The sequence below is a fragment of the Mastomys coucha genome, unplaced genomic scaffold (genome assembly GCF_008632895.1).
Source record: "Mastomys coucha isolate ucsf_1 unplaced genomic scaffold, UCSF_Mcou_1 pScaffold21, whole genome shotgun sequence".
NCBI classification, from domain to species: domain Eukaryota; kingdom Metazoa; phylum Chordata; class Mammalia; order Rodentia; family Muridae; genus Mastomys; species Mastomys coucha.
The window spans coordinates 56,569,777-56,589,829 of NW_022196904.1; the positions used below are offsets into that span (position 1 = coordinate 56,569,777).

A 20,053-nucleotide genomic window follows, 5' to 3' on the forward strand; every position below is an offset into this window, starting at 1 on the left:
AAAGCATAATAAATTTTGTACATGGCCTCTCAATTTTAAGAATTTAAATGAGAATCACAAGATATAGAAAAAGCACCAAGTAATCCAAAGTTTATTTTCTTTGGTTGAAAATCCCGGTTCTTAGGGAGCCTAAGCTCTCTATAGGCTGAGCCTGGCAGTCCCAGCTCAGCCCCTGCACTTACCATTATGGGTCTCCATGGCAGGTCCTGGACACACAGCTGATCCCTCTGTCCCCACACACCAGTACATACTGGGTGGTCGCTGTGACATGCCAGCCATCAACCCTCCAGGCAGCAGATCTCCAAAGGAAAGTCTCAAAGTTGTCACCACAACCGCCACTGTGCAGGTGGGCGAAAGCGCGGACACCTAGTCATGGCGCTGCAGACACACTCTCATCCTGGTGGAGAAAGACGTCAAATTAGAAAGTTTTTAAACTCAAGTCCTCTCTTGCAGGGCCTTGAAGATATTCTCCATTGTCACTGGCTTTCCCCTTTTTCTGCATATTTCTTCACGGTCTGTGTATCTGGCCAAGTCTGAAAGGACAGTAACCCTTCCCATCCCACCTTGACACTGGGCCCAGGTCTTGTTTCTATGGACACAAACTAAAAGTTATCACTGAGCATCACTGGTTGTGTCCAGTTGCTGTTCGTTCCACACTTAACTGCTGTCTGTGTCTTGCTCTGTAACAACCAGGCCCTGGATGCTGCTAACACAGCAAAACTAGGCCTCCTATTGGCAGGACTAACACTTCAGCCGGAGTGGGGTGGGCACATGGCTGCTCACAATCTGAGGCCATCCCTTGCTCAAGACTGATATCTATGGATGGGGTGGTCTCCAAATGACAACCAGGCGATGGTCCCAAACAGGAGGTGTCTAGGAAGAGTTGTTATTGGACATCAAATGAGCTCTGTAAATGTTGTCCCTCTCCAAGGGGACATTTGACATTATCTAGAGATATTTTAAGTTGTCACCATGTGGGGGAGGGGGTGCTGCAGGCACATAGTGAGTGTCTTAGTCAGGGTTTCTATTCCTGCACAAACATCATGACCAAGAAGCAAGTTGGGGAGGAAAGGGTTTATTTAGCTTACTTCCACATTGCTGTTCATCACCAAGGGAAGTCAGGCCTGGAACTCAAGCAGGTCAGGAAGCAGGAGCTGACACAGAGGCCATGGAGAGATGTTTCTTACCGGCTTGCTTCCCCTGGCTTGCTCAGCCTGCTCTCTTATAGAACCCAAGACTTCCAGCCCAGGGATGGCACCACCCACAAAGGGCCCTACCCCCTTGATCACTAATTGAGAAAATGCCCCAAAGCTGGGTCTCATGAAGGCACTTCCCCAACTGAAACTCCCTTCTCTGTGATAACTCCAGCCTGTGTCAAGTTGACACACAAAGCCAGTCAGTACAGTGAGTAAAGGTCAAATGTAGGCATAATGTTTTTGTTCACTGAGTCAAGTTTACCCTTGTGTTATTCAAATGCTGATTTCTCTGCCCTCTTGTCTTGTTTCATTCCAGACATGGCATTGTAATACTTATGTCAAAAATATCCTGTATCAAGTTTATGTAAACAATTCTTACCAATTATCTCTGCCTTGTAAATAAATGTTGATAACCCAATGGGTGGGCAGAAAAGAGAATAGGGCGGGATGTCCACCAACCAGAGGAAAGAGAGAGGGAGAGAGGGAGAATCAGATCAGCAGCAGGATGGAGGAACTGGAGCCCTAAAGAAGGGGTCCAAAGAGCCAGATCAATAATAATATTCAAGTATTATGAGATGAGGCTGGGAGGGAGCCAGATTAGCATAGAAAATAAAGATAGGTCATTTAACTGATCATCTATTGAGGCACAGTTTTAAATAAATAATTGTTTTTCTGTGCAATTATTGGTACAAGGTGAGGAACTACATCTGCCAGATTAATTCACTGTTAACATTTATATTAAGAATAATTTACAGTCAGCGGTATGGCTAAATAACTTATAATTCATGAATTTCCTGGCCACATAAATTTCTAACCAAAATAAGAGTCATTTCCTAAAACTTAACAGATTCTGATCTGAGGCTAAGCACATGCTTGAATTCCCATTGGCCCTGGAGGCCCTCCAACATGAATGTCCATGATGCTTTGCTACTTTGCTGAAGGTCCAGACCTATCTAGAAGGGCCTGTGTAGACCTGGCCCAGGACAGGAAGGTGCCAATATATATATATAGTCTATCCTATACATAAAGTGCACACCCGCAAGCATTTAAGACCCTAAAATAATTGAGAATGAGAACATAACCAAAAATGGCAATAACAAGAACTAACAGTTGTATAAGTGACGTCTTAGATACTATGTCTGGCGTGGCTGTCAAGGTGCGGGCTGCTTCCATTAGGTATTGGCAGTGTGATACCCTTTGGCACACTGAAACCCTTTGGCAGTTGAAAACCTTTTTCTCTGCTTTCTCACCTGCTAAGAATAGACCCTCACACCCCTACACCCTGGCAACCTCACAGGGCTACTGGGGGAACTTCACATAAGACAGAGTTTGAACAGCCACATTCTCCAACAGGGCTAGTATGGCCCCTACTTAAAACAGTGTGAAGTCATGGGAAGTCAGCAGGGTCTCATGCCTCCCTCCCTTCTGATGAACACACTCAGAATATCACCGTTTCCCAGCATGCAGATTCTAGAAGCTTCCCCGAAACTATGTAGGCATTGAGCAAGCCACGGAACAAAGCTAAAGTGTGCTTCCAATTTCTCCTCTAAAAGCTTAGGAATGAGGCACCTGCCCTTGGTAGGTGGTGTGTGGGGATAGGGGTAGGACAGGGTTGGGGCAGACTATTTCAGGCTGGGGAAGATGTGGCCAAGAGGGTCCACATCAGTGGTCTTGCTCCTATAACCCATACTTCTCTGGACCAGAGGACATACCATCCAAAGGAGTGTATTTAGAGTTGAGAAGTCTGACCCACACAGAGAGGGAAGGAAGCAAAGGAGAACCAGGCAAAATTCAGAAGAGTGTCAGAAGCTTTGTAAGTTGTACAACCCAGTTCAAGAGATCAAGCGGAGAAAAGAGCTAGGGAGACGAGTCTCCAAACAGACCCTGTTTAAAAACAAAGGCTCCAAATCGCACATTAAAACCCAGAAACCAAGAGTCATAGCTGTTATCTGCTTCCAAACACATTTCTAAAGCCACAGGATACATTAAGATCCCCAGAGGTGGCAGTTCCTACTCAGAACAGAAATGGCTTGGCATATAATGTGTTTAGGCTACACACACACACACACTCACACACACACACACACACACACACACACTTTAAAATACTTTATGCTAACTCTCACCCAGCACGCTTGGTTCCCCTTTCAGTTTCCTTTTGTAATCACACCACAGATAGAGGCTTCTCCCATAGGGGTGGTTTCTATATCGTCATTTGGTTTTTGACTTAAACACCCTAAGGTAGGTGCTTTAGGATGAGGTAACTGGAGTCACTCCATCTTTGCCCTCTCACACAGCTCAGTGCTTCCCTTAGGCACAGAGCAATGCCGCAGATCACTGTGGTAGATTATAAGAGTTTTTATTCTGTACCCTGCAGAAGACCTGGAGAGGCTTTCTTCAGTAGTTGACTATTTTAGTAATATTTTAAAATATCACCCATTTCCTTCTGCTAACTCTTCATGCCTGTATGAATGAGCAAACCCAAATACTAAGGAATAACAAAAGGAACTTGTCATTTGTTCTTGAAAGGCTTCCCCTGAGCCATGTCTGTGAAGAGTGGGTATCTATGAGTTTATAATGCCAGTAGGGAAGGAAGACCCTAAAACAAGCCACTGCTAAGAGGTTTCCTACCAAGGAGAGCCACACGTGTTTCTACAGAATATAGGGAGAATAACCAAGACAGGTGTTGAACGTCTGAGTGAAGCATGCTGGGACAGAACACATTAGCTAGTTCCTTCTTGAGTCAAAATCTGGTGGAGATGGACAGTCTATGGTCGTAGACACCTCCAGTGTTTTCAGCACCCTCTGACTAATATTCGTGCCTACAAAAACAGATGTCGAAATATCATGGAGCGGGAGGCCCAAGATCTATGTTGTTTGGAGCCCCACATGAGTGCAGAAAGTTGGGAGGACAGAAATGTTCCACAAGTCTGAACCTGCATCTAACTCAAGGCTCTTCTTTCACTAATCCGTCACTGTGTCTACCACTATCCACAGGTGGCTCCTGACACAGTTATAACAGGGGGCCACAGTGAACAAAGCAGTCTCTGCCCTCAGGAGCACCAGCAGAGGCCCTGAGTAAGTAGGCAGGAGATAAACAGACAGGGGTGGGGGGAGGAGCATGTGGACAGAGGGGTCATGTTGAAGAAGGGAAGGAAGAGACAGACGGTGGAGGCTTGGGAGGCACATGGAGAGACAACGGGCAGCAAAGTAGTCCCTACAAGCTGGACAGGGAGGTTGGGGGCAGTGGACTGCTGGGGGCAGTGGGATGGCAGAGGGCTGGAACAAAAGGGAAGGGTGCCCCTGGATTTCATGCCAACCACAAGATGAGAGTATTGGAGACTCCATGAAGCAGAAGGACACATCCCATCAAGCCATTAGGAATGTATGCACACTATTCTGTTCCTATGGGAACTCACTAGTATACTGCTCAAGGGACATAGCTATAAAATGGCTCCTGACGCCGTACAGCCATACCCACCAATCAGTGCATAGCTCAGCCCTCCTCAGAGAAGCTTCTTCTTGCAGGAGGTGGGAGTTAACAGAGACCCACATCTGGACAGTGTGCAGAGAGTGAGAGATTTTGAAGCACTATTCTAACTGGGATTTCTTTGTCATGATCCTCCCCTCAAGGCTCAGGGACCTATGGGTAAGAGGGGGTGGAAAGATTATAAGACACAACAGGGCTGATGCCCATAGGAACTCCTAAAGACTGTGGCAGCAAGCACTGGGCCTGAACAGGTGCAAACCGGACAAAAATCCGAGCACCGAGAAGGGGAAGTGGGCAGAAAAATCCCACTTCTCAACCAAGAAGCTATGTGACACCAGCTGGGATAAGGAAAATCAGTATTCAGCCTTGCTCCAGGGCAGACTCTATGCCTAAGACACACACAGACACAGAGAGAGAGGGAGAGAGGGGGGGGGAAGGAGGGAGGGAGGGAGAGAAGGAGAGGGAGAGAGGGAGACAGAGGCAGAGAGAGAGACAGAGATAGACAGACAGAGAGCGGACTCCATGTTTCTTGTGTGCCTTTTTATTTGTTTGGTGTGTCTTAGTGTTCTGTTTTGTTTTTGACAGAATGAATATCAAGTTGGATGGATAGAGAGAAGAATCTTGGAGAAGTTGGGGAAAAGAATATGACAAAATATATTGTATAAGTAATTTTTAAAAGAAACATTAAAATAAAGAATGGATGTATACTATATCACCTCACCTGCCAGCCAGAGCAGAGGGAGGGGCACATGGCAATTTGGACTGTGTAGAGTTGGTATGTGCATCAGCCCTGTTGTGTCTCAGAAACAGAAGAAGGGAACAGACTGGGCCCACTTGCGGATGGTGTCATGCGGCACTCAGATACCACACAGCCAACAAGACTACTGGGATGAGGAAGATTTCTAGGGTTCTTCTTATTTTTAATCTCTCTCTCTCTCTCTCTCTCTCTCTCTCTCTCTCTCTCTCTCTCTGTGTGTGTGTGTGTGTGTGTTGAGATCATCAGATGACCTCTGCTGTTGGTTTTTGCTTGGCACCATGTTTGAGACAAGGCCTCTTCTGCACTGTTGCCTACACCAAGCTAGCTGACCAATGAGCTTCCAGGGAATCTCCCATCTTGAAGTGGGGCATGCTGGGATTATACCTTTATCTCATCTGGCTTTATGTGGATTCTGAATCTGAATTCAGATCCTCACAGGTGACCAGCAAGTGCTTTGCATACTGAGCCATTTCCCTGGCTGGTTTATTTATTTATAATAATTATATCCAAGCTATTAAGGAGACATAGAAGTCTGCTGGAGGTGCGGGGGGGGGGGGGGGGGGGGGGGGGGGGGGGGGGGGAAGGAAAGGCTTGGCTAACTCTAAAAGCCCCTCTAGGGACAAGTTAGGTCTTGGTATGCTATATTCTTCTGTAACATGAGCAAAGACAATGAAAATCAAATCACAGAAAGAATTCAATGCTATGGTTTTACAAAATGTACCAATTGTGGGTCCTTTGATGCTGCTATGTGAGTGTGTGTGAACAACTAGGTTATTTGGTGAGAATTTGCTAAGAGCATGGCCCTTAAGACCCTATTTATCCTCCTCCGGTTTTTGTAGGGGTAAGCATCATGCAACAGAAAAACTTAGTAGCTTCAAACTATTAAAAGCCAGGCTGAACTAGCTGTCAGCACCCCTAGAGTCTCTCCATTGCTGTCTTCCTCCATTGCTGTCTCTCCATTGCTGTCTTTGCCACCCCTTTCCCTCCATGGATTCTTGGCCTCATCATTTAAGGACTGCCACTGACTCAAGCAACAGAGAGGGTAGGCACAGTGATGCGACCACAGGGTGAGAAATACGCCACAGGCATGGAGCAGGGGAAAAGCTCCGGACCATCCCGCACTACCCGGCTGCCCCGCACGGGGAGAGCCTTGCTGGGCCTTTGCCTCCCGCCACTCGCGCCCGTGCACTCCCACTCGCACCCACGCGCACCCCACCCCCACTCCCCAGTTAAAAGTCAGGCTTTTTTCAAACGCAAAAGAACTTTGTAGCCGCCCTAGTGTTTCCTACTTTTGTTTCTGAACTCTGCTTCCCACCCCTGCCCCGCTCCGATCCCGCGCGGGTTTTCGTCGTCCCCCAGGTCCCGGGGTGCCAGTACCGCACTCGCTTAACCCTTCAAGGGGCGAGGGTCGCTGCGCAGCCCAGAGAGGCAGCGAAGAGACCCGGGTCAGCCCGAGATCCAGACGCTCACCGGAGCTGTGACTTGCGAGTCCCGGGCACAGGCTGGGGTCCGGAGCACGCGGTCGCCGGGGGTACGGGGTGCTGAGCCAGGGAGAGGGGCTGTGGGGCGGGGCGAGGCGTAGGGCGCAAAGCAGGCGACCGCGGCTGCACGAGGGGGACCCGGGCGCGGGGCGGAGTGGCGCGGGCAAAGCTTGGATCTCGGGGTGCGGGCTTCGCTTGGGTCTTCCGGCAGGGCGCGGGTCCGAGCAGCACCTACCTGCGGTGGCGGGGTCCGGGAGCCGCGGGTCGGCGACATCAGAGGGCCGGGGCCTGCGGGTCCTACGGTACTCTTCCCTGCAACGCTCTGGCCGCCGGGGGCCAGACGCACTTCCTCAATCCTGCGGCCGCCTGGCGGGCGGGGAGGGCGGGTGGCGCGGAAGCGGGGCCGTGCCAGAGGGTCGGCCGCCACCGACCTCCCTAGAAAGGGACACGATCCCCTGGATGGCCTGCCTCAGTTTCCCTAGCTGCAAGATGTCGGTGACCAAGCTCACTGCTCTTGTGCCGCGGTAGACGCTTGGGTCTTGAGACTTTGTGGAGTCCTCTCCAAATTTGAATGCTTTGCTGTCTTCCCTGCAGACAGGCACAGTGACAAGGTTGCGCCTTTCCTACCCTGCTCTAGTGACAAATTAACTTTTATCTTGTATGCTGGCCATATACTCTGGTTGTAAATATTAAAAGGGCAAGAATATTAATGTGTGTGCAGGTCTTTAGGGAGCGGTACAGAAACTACATTTTAAAAGTTGATGTTTTGTAAATTGCGCTTTTTCACCACACGAGTTCGCTAACTTAATTATGGACGTTTGCAAAGTATTACTAGTTGATGAACATTTTTTTTTTTTTTCGATTTTCTAACTCCGGAGTAGCTGGGACTCCAGGCGTATGCCACCCTGCCTGGGTGCTTGTGTTAATGAGGTGGGATGTTGTCAGTTGATGCCACTGAAGATAATAACCAAACACGGCTATACACTCATGACAGGATTCTGCTCCAGTTTTCTCCCAAGGGGGGGAAAATCTTTGGCAGAAAATCAGTACTGCACCTAGGTGCTTCTCACCAGTAAGGTAACAACGAATATTCCCGAGAGCGTGTGCAAAGAACATAGATAGACCGCCTCACTGCCAGTTCACAGAATTTGGGAAGCTGTGGGCAGCCTGAGATACTTCTGGAATACCTCAAGTGTTTGCTTAGAGTTGGAGTTTGTATGCCTAGTTGGCAAGAGGAGTACCTAGTTCGCAGCTCTCCTACCTCCACCGAACACCATTCCAAAAATGTAGGCGGAGTTCTGCAATCCTGCCCTCGACACCGAGGTCCTCAGGCCAATTAGCAAGGCCAGCGATATAACCGATACGGAAAAGTCCCTAATAATTTGCAAGGCATGGCGTCAGCAGTTTGAATGAGCCTGGCTTGGTGGCGCCTTCAGGGCATACATCACTGCCACCTAGCGCTACCAAAAGGAAGTCCATGTCTAGAGCCAGGACCAACAACATTAAGGGGACATGTGTTACCAATACTTACTGTGGAAAGAAAATTTCCCCTTTAAACAAGCTTAGAAATAGGTTAGGAAAAGTGCCCAATGTAAAACAAACAAATGAACACACAAACAAAAACCCCAAACATCTGGAACATTCAACACATATATGACCTTTTTTTTGAGATGACCATATCACAGTATTCAACTGTACCTAGTAGGTGTGTTTCATTTACAAGTTTGTAAAGGGGACTATTACAAAACAGTTGAAATTTCTTCTCTCTTCTTTTTCATTCCTGCAGACCACGCACGTTCTTCTTGAGTTTGCTTACTTCCCACCCTGACTTTCAGTCTGAGATTGGAATGACCCTGTCTACAAAGGGGTCGTCTGGTAGACAGTAGTCAGAAGTAGATCAGCCACCAGCCTCCCTCACACATGTCTCTAGGGTGGCTCTCTTCAGGCAGGCATGTTCTAATTAAGCAGACAATAGAAGATGCCATTTTAATATCATCCTCTGCTCACCTTTGGATCAGATATGAAGTGTTCATAAGTACAGAAGCACATGCACAGGTGTATACTGAGAGAGATCTGGTCCAGCCTCCAGCAGCGTTTTTAAGGGGGCGATGTTTTCACATGTGTTAGATGCTTGGGCTTGTGAGGCTGAGTTCACGGTTTGATCTTTCCAGGCCTACACAAGGTTTCTGCTGCAGCATCAATGTCAAGTCATAACTCAGTAACTGATGTCTCTTGGCAATTAGAAGCCTTAAGAACTTCAGCTAAGTTAAGTCTAGACCTTTAGATTGTCATAGAGAAAGTCACAAAAATAGGCACACGGTCACTATTTGGGGATAAGATGTTTTCCCCAAATCCTCATTTTCTGCATTTGCCATTGTTGCTTTGTGACTGAGAGGAACTTAGGCAGCATAGAAAGCACCTTACACTTTGCCTGTGAGCCACAGGGCTCTTCATGGTGCAAGATTATAGAAATGGCTGTTACCATCAAGAAGAACCCTGTGCACGCCTGACTGGAGGCGTGTGATTTCATTTTTGCCATTGCCTAATCAAAAGCCACATTGCACAGAAGTCTCAGAAAGAGAATGGCCTGCCACAGAATTCAAATGGGGTTAGTCCTTCAATGAAAAAAAAAATAATGTTTCTCAATGTCCAACTTTATTTTTTCATTGCTGAACACAATCTGAAGTTAAGATCAAAATTCCCAATCCAGTCAATTTAAAAACCATACCACAGGGGTAGACCTTAAAAGAAGTGAAATCTAACATTATATAGATTTTCATTTCTAAGTACAGTATATTACAGAAGGTTAAATATACTACCTCTGTGTACTTACAGCTATAAAAAGATACATTAATGATACCAATTATAAATAATGTAACATTTCATATTAAAGGCATTATTGTACAATGGAAGAATAGCAATCCTCTAGTGTACTATGGTGAAGGGTAGTGCCTAGAGTTATTGAGATACTGAAAATTCAGTGTCTGAGGCCAAATCCTGATTTAACCAGTTATGGTAGTATAAGTGCCGAGGGAGGAAAGAAGGTGAATAGAATATTGCTTATCTCCAACAGGGCTGAGAGCCCCAGTTCACATACCATATTCTTTACCATACACTGGTTCTGATAGAAGGCTTAATTCTCACTCTTGCTCAGCCCAACTTTAATCCTCAAATGTAAGCATCACATCCAATCAGGGAGGTGCATGTTACTGACAGTAAACTTACCCAAATAGCAGTCAACCCAAGGAGTTTGGTTCTATCCTTAAAACTTTATGGGAACCGTTTTAGTCTTCCAAGTTCAAGCATGGAATTGCACATCATATGGATACATCAAAGAGGAAAGGAAAAAATGTTAACGTGACTGAGATACCCAGGTCGCTTGGCTGATGGTCGAGTCCCCTGTGGGATCCAGGTATTATGTGTTAACCAATCAGAAATGAAAGGCCAGATGGGATTTTGAAGACTACAGAGCTATGCAGTGGCAGCTGTTGTCTCTCAGTGGCATGAACTTCACTGATCTAAAACAAGTAACAGAGCTGGAGAAGAGAAAAAGGAAGGGGGTGTGCCCATTATTGAATGTGGTAGATATGGGCATCTGTAAAAGTGGATGGTGGCTCTCGGGGTCAAATGTGAGGCTTCATTGCCCAGGGTTTGCTCTGCCATGGTAGTTCTAACATGAGCCCTCAGTGGCAAAGGTGCCAAGTTCTCTGCCTAAGGTGGACCTTTTCATGGAAGACCATCTCATAACCACAGGGAAAACTCTCTGGGGTGTTGATTTGTTCATTCCAAAGTCAGGATTGTTTTCAAGGTGAATCCCATGGTCAGTGCCAATATGCAGGCCTTAGGACCCGCACCCCTGCACACCAAAGGCTTCTGGCACCTTTCCTAAGCTCCCCACACTGGGTCCCTGAAATCCTCCCTTCACCTCAACACTAATCCTTTGCTTGTGAATAGTCCCACTTTTTCCTCAGAATGAGGATGGACTTGCTCTGTGCACAGATGACCCGAAGGAGACCACAAGATCAGATTTGCTCAAAGAATGTTCAGTGAGCTTGCTCCATGTCCCTTACTGGGGTCAAAAAGCATTTACATTAACCGTGGGACACTCCAGAGACTGTCTCATAGTAAAGAGCGCTGGATGTCTTTGCAGTGTCCTACACTTAGTCTAAAGGCAAAGTCAGAGTTGGATAAGAGTTCCTCCCCAGGCAGGCGTGCAGTTTCCCACATAACATCCGGCCACCCACAGTTTGGAACATAAAGCATGAGTGTGAGTGAGAGGAAAATCAAAACCATTGAACTCCAGTAGATCGAGTGTCCAGAAGAGAGGGTCCTGGGAAGCTGATCACTGTCATCCTGCTTTCTGTGCATGGCAAGCTGGAGTTGCCATGGTCAGCTGTCCAGCTTTTGAGGAAGAAGCTGGCCTGTCCTTCAGGGGTTCTTCTCATCAAGTTTGATGGTGACAGTTTTCACTTCTGTATATTCAGCCAGAGCATATTCACCTCTGTGATGACAGAAAAAAAAGGGACAGTTCACATTGTCAGTTCATGCTTCTGGGAAAAATTCCTCTAAAGCTCTAACATCCTGTGAGACAGCTTGAGTGTTGGAATTTGTGTTACAGGACAGTGTGGTGCCTGGACGTAGTAAAGACAGTAGGCTCTAGGATGTGCTTAGTAAGTGTCAGGAACTGGAACTGTGAGTTTAAACGCTAAGTTCTGTGTGTGATGCCTTGGGTGAACGTAAAAGAACTAAGGGTTTGCTTTTGGACAATGGGAGAAGAAAGCAAAAGAATACAAGTTGTCTGTGTCAGGAAGGTGGCTACGGAAGAGAGGCCTGTGCACTGAATGGGCTGTGGGGACGGGCTTTGGGGTATGAGAAGGGCACTGACTGTGTAAGCTTCAAGTGGTAATTTGTTACTCTTCAGAGACAGAAAAGGTGATGTCCAAGCTTGAGGAGGTGGCCAGGGAACCATATGGACATCTGGCTCTGACAGGAACAGCTGCAAGAGGAGCTGGGTAGAATGCAGGGGAAAGGAAGCAGATACTGGCATAGGCTAGAGACAGGAAGGGGATGGCCCTCTCAGTTTAGCAGCTTTGGAATATTTCCATCCCTTACAACTTATAGGGACTAGGGCTCTTTCCTAGGATCATAGACTATCTTTGGAGTAGACTCCCTTCCTAGAACCCAGACATGTCTTGGATGCTATTCCACCATAGCTTGCAGAAAAACAAAAAACAAAAAACAAAAACAAAAACCAATAGATTCTGGTTCCAGAAAAGGTAAGGGAGATAACCTCTTCAGCCTCTGTACTAAAGATCTAAGCTATGGCCCCATCTCATCTCTTAGACCTGAAATCCTGCGTGTAAACCCAGCATCATCAGCCTTACTTCTGAATGTTTTAGAAATGCAGATTGTGGGAGCTCACCCAGGCCTGCTGTGATAGCAAAATACTAAAAAGTGTCCATACCCTACCTCCCTGTCCTAGTACACAGCTAAGTTACACAGCAAGGGAGACCTGATGCTGGAGATGAAATTCTTGTGGCTAATCAATTGACAAGAAGGAAAGAAAGAAATGAAGAAAGAAAGAAAGAAACAAACAAACAAACAAAGAGAATTTTCTGGGTCAAATGGGAGGCTCAGCATTCACTAATAGTTGAAGAGCTGAGCAGAACTGAGACAAGACACAGAAAGGTACCACTGGGCTGGTTGGGAAGGTGGAAGAGGCCATCAGCCAAGTAGGAGGTAAACCTCTGGGAGCTTGGCAAGCCAAGAAGATCCAATCCTCAGAGCCTCTAAAGAAGCTGCAGGCTAGCTGACACCTCCATCTGAGCTCAGAGAGAGCTGCATTTATCCTACAGAATATGGGATCACATGCTGTATCATCTACAATACGGATTTCGCATTACCAAAAAAAAAAAAAAAAGCAATATATTTATAGTCTCCTAAATTTCCTTGGTGAAGTCAAGACATTTGTGTCCAGTAAATTCTCTTGAGAGATTCTGATGCCTGTTTAGGTATAAGAGCCATTAGGGCTCAGAATCATGTAGATGAGTCAAGTTCTTCAGCATGGTGGTTTGAATACGCTAGTCTCAGGGGAAGTGGCACGATTAGCAGGTGTGGCCTTGTTGGAGGAAGTGCGTCACTGTGTAGGTGGGCTTTGAGGCTCCTCATGCTCAAGCTCTTCCCAGTGCAGAAGCGCAGGAGTCTCCTCCTGGCTGCTTTCAGGTCAAGATTTAGAACTCATACCTCCTCCTCTAGCACCATGTCTGCCTGTACACTGCCACGCTTCCCGACATGATGATAATGGACTGAACCTCTGAGACTGTAAGCCAGCCCCAATTAAATGTTTTCCTTTATAAGAGTTGCCTTGGTCATGGTGTTTGTTCACAGCAATAGAACTAAGACAATCAGCATCCTTGGGACAGTTTGAGCTGTGCCCTGGGAATAACAGCACGACTGCCTTTTCAGTTGTATTAGCTAGAGAGAATTCACACAGAACTTTCACTCTGTGCTGGATAAGCAATGTCACCATTAAGAAGAGGTACTATTTTTATCATTGTATTGAGCGTTCTTTCTTTCAAAGCAACATGGAGAAACACAAACAACCAAATGGAAAAATTCCACAAAGGACATACTTATGTTTGCAGAAAAAAAGAAATGCAAATTCCAGTCAGTGTGAAAGGAATGCTCAACATCACACACCTGAAGAAATAAGAACCTACAGAGACAGGATCACTTTCATGTGGCCGAGCACTGAATTCTGGGAATTTATTCTGAAAACCATCACCCTAAGTGCATAAATATTTACACACAAAGAAGTGTAGAAATAGAGTTGGTAATGATAAAATCCTCTGGAAATAACGCTAACTCCCATTTGAGGAAGCTTTTACTAAAAGACTGAGAGATATCCAGCACCTATCTTTGAGGCCAAAAAGTAGCTAGCTTCCACATTAGTAAACAGAAAAGAATGAATAGATTTATGCATCTCTATAGAAAACACACCATAAACTTTCCAAATGAGAAAGTAGTGTTGCTTTGCAAAAATTCCAAGTGTTAGTGATTTATCAATTTAGCAAAGAAAAGGGATAGAATCTCCCCAAAGCTTGAGATGGATGCACTCAGAAGTGCCAGCATTATTGCAAGAAACAGGGCCTAGGTTCTTTCTCCTTCTATTCCCTCAGCTGTTGATCTGGTTCAAGTTCCTGCCATTCTCCTCCAACCTCTCACCAGTCCTTTTATGTCAGCCAGCAAAACCACCTGGGAGCTCATCCTTCCTTCCAGTAAACTTCCCTACTGATGGGGACAAGGATGGATGGGTAAGAGTGAAAAAAATTACCTGACAAATGCCTATGACTTAACACCAAGCTTGGAGCAGTAAAGATGCTCAACAAATACTTGCAAGAAGAAAACTGCCGAGAGACCAAAGATCATGTCCTTAGTAAAATTGTAGGACTACAATCTCCTCTTGCCCACAGGGTCCTCTGTGGATATGGCCTTGGACAAACTGTTGTCACTTTGGGTCTTCCGAGACCCAGCTGGGAAATACAAAACCTGGTGGGAGGCCAGGGTCAAGTGGAGCAATGCAAGGCAGGCCAGAGCAAGCACATTTCCCAGTAGCTTTGGTTTTAGGCTTATTTTTGTTTCTACCATTTTTTAAACTATTATTTTTTAAATTTAAGATTAATTGTTTTTACTTTAGACAAACAAACAAACCAAATAATTGCTATGTGGACCAATGAGTAATTGAACAAAATGAGTGAGCAGTGGTCCCTCTAACAAGTGGGACTGAGAGCCAGGGAGGATGGCCTGACCTTGACTCACCTCTGTTGTATGAGTTTTTGTTCGCTGGCTTAGGTGCACCTTAGATACAGTGCAAATCAAAGAAATAGGAAGCAATGCACCAAGAGGAACAGAGTTTTCAGGCTCTGTCCAAAGCCAGCCCAGAAACCTAGCCTGGAGGGGCTAGTGGGTGTGCAGGCCGTAACCAGCCCAGCCCCAAACCAATGTGGGGAAAACCATGGAATTCACCATATGGTGCTCCATCATAAAAAAGGGGAACTTGATGCAACACGGAGACATTAATTTGAAACAAGTGAAAATAGAAATTAATTTTTCAAGGCAGTTTCTAGGCTTCTAACAAATGATTTTAAAATAGTTCATTTTTTATTTTTTAAAGAAAGCTTTGGGAAAATATATGCCCAAGATCCAAAAGAGAAAAACATTCAAGAAAGTCCCAGAGCAGCTGTCAGGATGAAACATGACTGAGGTCTGTGAGCTTATCAAGCCGGTCTGTGGCAGGCATAGGGACCACAGGCCTGACCCAGGGATAAGAGAGGCCAGGTAAGAAAGCCACGTGGTGAATTCTCAGTGGTGCTAGGGAGAGCCAGGAAGCAGGTGTCCCCACATGCCTTTTGGTCACTCTGTGTCCTTCCAGTGATCTGCACTTAGGGGACTGGTGTGCTTGCTGCCTCCTGTCCCCTGGAAGGAAGGCTATGAGGGGTAGGAGTTCCTTAGCCCTCACAGCCTGCCTGGCTGAAGACAGAAGACCAGTGGAGACAAATGACCACACGACTTCTGGTGGCTCTATTTGAAGAGGCTTATAGTGATGACTCCTAGGACAGGGGTTAGCTCAGTGGCAGAGAACTTGCCTGGCATACTGGATGATCTAAGTTCAAGTCCCAGTACTAAAACAAAACAAAATCCCCCAAAACAGAACTCAAAAAAAAAAAAAAAGTCACAAGTGATCTCTGTCTATCAAGCCCTGGGCTACCCAAGGCCAACGAACCAGAATTAATTTTAACTCTTGTCTCTTTTGTTCCAAGCGTAGCCTTTAATGGCTGAGCCATTTCTCCAACCCTACTCTCAACTCTTAGGACCTGCCAACCTCCTGAGTGTGTCTTCCATGAAGGCCATTATCCCTTCTCATCGGCCATCTCCATGAGGCCACACATGACTGTTCAGGGGCTCTCACAAAACTTCTAGAGTCTCTGCTAAGCAAATGCCAGCATCACCAGTACTGTTGCCATTGGAGGAGACTGGAGGGAATCAGATGACCCTGGCCCTGGCTTCTCATCCTCAAGTGCCAGGTTTCTCATCCTCAAGTGCCAGGCTTCTCTAAGAGGCTATAAAGCAGAGGCTCCAAAATGGCAAACACATCAGGCTGCCAAGGGAGTACCACCAAGCTCTTGCCATGGGGCTTTGTGGCCAAGAATCAATAAGTTATTGCAGGTGAATCAGTCATAGGGACAAGGATGGTCCAAAGAACATTATATGTTTTCTGCTCACATGTGCAGATGACTCCTGGGCCTGTGTCATGACCTGAACAGAACTGAGGTAGAATAAGGGGCCCCAAATTCCATCTAGATCAGTCAAAAACCAGTGGAAGACAGCTCCTCTCCACCACAACACACTTAAGAATCTATCAGGAGAGCTGTTCTGAATCCCTACTAATGCCCAGGCCAAGAAGTACCCAGGGTCTGTACTGACTATGTAGAAGGCAATGCATTTGTATATAAATGACACAAATTGTTTAAACAAAAGGGAGAACATGCCCATCCAGAAATGTCCAGGAACAGCCTTAGGGTGTTGTCACAGATGGCTCCCCAGGAACATTGAGCCTACCAATATTCACACTGGCTAATAAAACCCAGGACCACAGTAAGGGCAAATGGAGACAGTGTGCAGCTGAGCATCCCAGCATCTTCACCCAGGGACACTCCACCCGACTTTGAGCCTGGACCAGAGGTAAGATGATGCATCCTTGAATCTCCAGAGGCCAGGCAGAGAAGGTACAGAGGAGCTTTTTCAGGATCAGAATGTACTGCAGAGGCCATGGAGGGGCAACACAGCTCCCCCAAAAGTATCCAAGAGGAAGCAGAGTCACCCATGTATGTCCCCAAAGCCTGTGCCAGGCTCTGAAAGCAAAGCTGGACAGATTCAGAACCTGACTTGAGTCAGTCTGTTTTCTCTACCCAAAGTGGAGATAGATGTGTGTCATAAGCCTGTCGATTGCCACATCCTCATCTTGCTAGCTTAGACCTAAGAACTTTAGAATGTCCCTAGGGTGATGGCACTTGCTAGGAGAGGAAGTTGAGGCTACAGGTTAGTTGTAAGGCTTAGAAGAAGACAAGAATGGGAAGGAGGGAGGGAAGAAAGGAGAGAATTGGAGCAGCTTCCATTGAGGGACCACCAGCCTTCCTGTCAGAGGGGACAGTGAGGGGTCAGAAATACTTACAGTTCTCTGCCATTCCCAGACATTTTGAAGCCACCAAATGGAGCCTGTGCATAGAATGCATTGTAGCAGTTGATCCTAGAGCAAAAGCGAAAGATGCCTAGGTTACCTGGAGAACACTCCCCTGTAGCTTAAGACACTGGAACATGATGATGCCCAATGCATGGATTTGGGGAAAGGTTCAATAACTTGAACACAGCATACTCCTTGTGTGTTCCTTACACCAGCTTCCTGTTCTTCCTGCCAGGAACTACAACTGGAATACACTGAAGAAGAGAACTAGGGGATGAGTTAGCTGTGAAATGACACAGGCCTGACCTCAGAGCTCTGTTCCCTAGACTGGTGACTCTGAGCCTGTTCAATCTCTTTGAGTCTCATTTCATCCATCCATAAGATGGGCATGAGTATAGCATCTACAGAATTATCAGTAAGCAGGTACACATGTCCATACCTTGCAGTTTAGTTATGTGTGGACTTTAGAATCCACCAGAGACAAAATCAGAGAGGTAGAGTGACACAGTGTGTCAAAGGTCCTGGCGTTGGAGCCTCCTTGGCTGTGTCCAGTGACTCATGATAACTATAGGTTCTGCACTCTGAGAGTCAACTGACTTCAAACCCAAAGTTTCTGTGCAGAATTATTTTTTCTCTTGCCACTACTCCCTAAGCAATGCTGTACAAAAATTATCAACACGGCATTGAGGTGTTACAAAACATGTATATGTATGCAGGAGGGGATGGGGTGTGTTTTGGTGGTAAAATGAGTTTCTAGCAAGTTCCAGGTCCTGGGTCAGAGTGCCAGGATAGGATAGATAGATTGATAGATGAATGGATGGATGGGTGGATGGATGGATGCTAGATAGACAGATGGATAGATGGGTTGATGGATGGATGGATGGATGGATGGATGGATGGATGGCTAGATAATGAGATGGATGGATAATGAGATAGATAGATAATGAGATGGATGGATAGATGGATGGATGGATAGATAATGAGATAGATGGATAATGAGATAGATGGATGGATAGATGAATGGATGGATGGATAGATGGATGGATGCTAGATAGACAGATGGATAGATGGGTGGATAGATGGATGGATAGACGGATGGATGGCTAGATAATGAGATGGATGGATGGATGGATAGATAATGAGATAGATGGATAGATGGATAGATGGATGGATAGATAGGCAGATGGACAGACATACAGGCATACATACATACATACATACATACATACAGACAGACAGACAGACAGACAATACAAGCCAGCCAGCCATCTGGAAGATGTGCCTAAGCTACTTGCACATGCAAAGCACTTGGGTAGCCAGTGAGTTGGGTCTCTCAGCAAGGAATGAATCCTCTGCTGTTAAACACTGATGGTCAACTGCACTAATTGGGTAATGCTGGACCAGTCACTCCATCTCTTTTTATGCCTTGATTTCCTCATGTGAAACATGCAGGACTTAAGGCCACAGGGTACCCATTTCAGAGGGCAATCAAGAGAACACTTAACAGTGAGAGCACATCACGTAACCTCTGTGGATGAAAATGGAAAAGTGAAACTAATAAGCCAGTTGCTCAGACAACACAAATGTTCCAATGTGCATGCTTGGCTCACCAGACTGTCCCCGACTCAAGAGCAGAAGCCAGCTTCAGGGCTTTGTCGAGGTTTTTGGTGAAAACTGCTGCTGTGAGCCCATAGTCAGTGCTATTCGCTCTTTTAATCACTTCCTCCAGGTTTTTGAACTTCAGTATTGGCTGCACTGGTCCGAAAATCTGTGATTAATTACAAGGAGAAAGGTATGTGAGTGAGGTTGGGACTGGGCGCCCTGAGCAGGTACCCTAGCTTTTATGGCTTTCCATAGTTTGAGAGCCCCTCCCTGCAGCGCCCCCGCCAGAAAAAGAACTCCAGAGACCTCTATATCTGTGTGATAGGTAAAATTTGAATAGGGGATTCAGACAGAACAAAAACTGAAAGATAATCAGAGAATATACACTGTATTTATGTCCCCTTCATGGCAGCAGTGTTTCTGAGAACCTTCAGCCTTAGATCTTTGGGAAGACTCATATACAGCAGGGTGTTCAAAAGGAAAGCACTGAATAGGTTTCTGGAAAGTTCTCTGGAACGGTTTCACAAGTGGATAAATGCTGCTTTCTTGGTGGGTTTTTCTTTGTTTGCTTTGTTTTGTTTGAGACACGATTTCTCTCTGTAACAGTCCTGACTGTCCTGGAGCTCTCTTATAGATGGGGCTGGCCTCAAACTCATGAAGATCTGTCTGCCTCTACCTCCTGAGTGTTACTGGGATTAAAAGAGTGTGTCACCATACCTGGCTCATTCCTGGTGTCTTTTTCTGTCTCTTAATAAAGATGCTTAAACTTTTCTATAGTGAGTCCCAGGGGATGGATTGACACAATAGTCACACAGCAAAGAAGGGCAGAGAGAAGCTACATGTTTGCCCATTTAGAGGAGAGTCTGAAGGGAGCTTGGGTCTGATTCAGCAGCAGGTGGGATTGCACACCAGGACAGTGCACAGTCTGTGGAAAGGGCTTCTCTGCTTCCTTGGGAACATCTCATCAAGAAGTGTACAAAACAGCCACAACAACAAAAATAATTTTAAAAAGAAGTGCATAGAAATCTTAGCTCTGCACCTCCACAGAGTGGTGAGAGACCTTTCATCATCTCAAAGCAAAACTATCAGATACCCTCACAGGGAAGGCCATGTCCACCCCCTCACATGCTCCAGAATGTCTAGGCCGGTGCTTCTCAGCCTTCCTAATTCTGCAACCCTTTAATACATACAGCTCCTCATGTTGTGGCAAAGCCCAGCCATAAAATTGTTTTCATTGCTATGTCATTACTGTAATTTTGCTACTGTTATGAATCATAATGTAAATAT

The 20,053-nt window shown here is 46.1% G+C and overlaps 2 protein-coding genes across 5 annotated transcripts in view; both read right to left on the minus strand.

The window, feature by feature from the left end:
• Lrrk1 (leucine rich repeat kinase 1) overlaps positions 1-7,568 on the minus strand; it is a 134,131-nt gene extending 126,563 nt beyond the window's left edge. For 3 of the 4 annotated variants that reach the window (XM_031386922.1, XM_031386919.1, XM_031386923.1), the window contains exons 1-2: positions 7,160-7,567; positions 183-397 (exon numbers count right to left, since the gene is read on the minus strand). In XM_031386922.1, coding sequence (XP_031242782.1) covers positions 183-279 — 97 coding nt within the window. In that variant the 5' untranslated portion in view covers positions 280-397; positions 7,160-7,567. Of the gene's footprint in view, positions 1-182; positions 398-7,159 lie in introns of all 4 variants that reach the window. The other variant, XM_031386920.1, reaches the window with a different exon arrangement.
• A 1,992-nt stretch (positions 7,569-9,560) lies between these two features.
• Aldh1a3 (aldehyde dehydrogenase 1 family member A3) overlaps positions 9,561-20,053 on the minus strand; it is a 37,458-nt gene continuing 26,965 nt past the window's right edge. Inside the window, exons 11-13 of the mRNA XM_031386924.1 lie at positions 18,775-18,932; positions 17,156-17,230; positions 9,561-11,425 (exon numbers count right to left, since the gene is read on the minus strand). Coding sequence (XP_031242784.1) covers positions 11,353-11,425; positions 17,156-17,230; positions 18,775-18,932 — 306 coding nt within the window. The 3' untranslated portion in view covers positions 9,561-11,352. The remainder of the gene's footprint in view (positions 11,426-17,155; positions 17,231-18,774; positions 18,933-20,053) is intronic.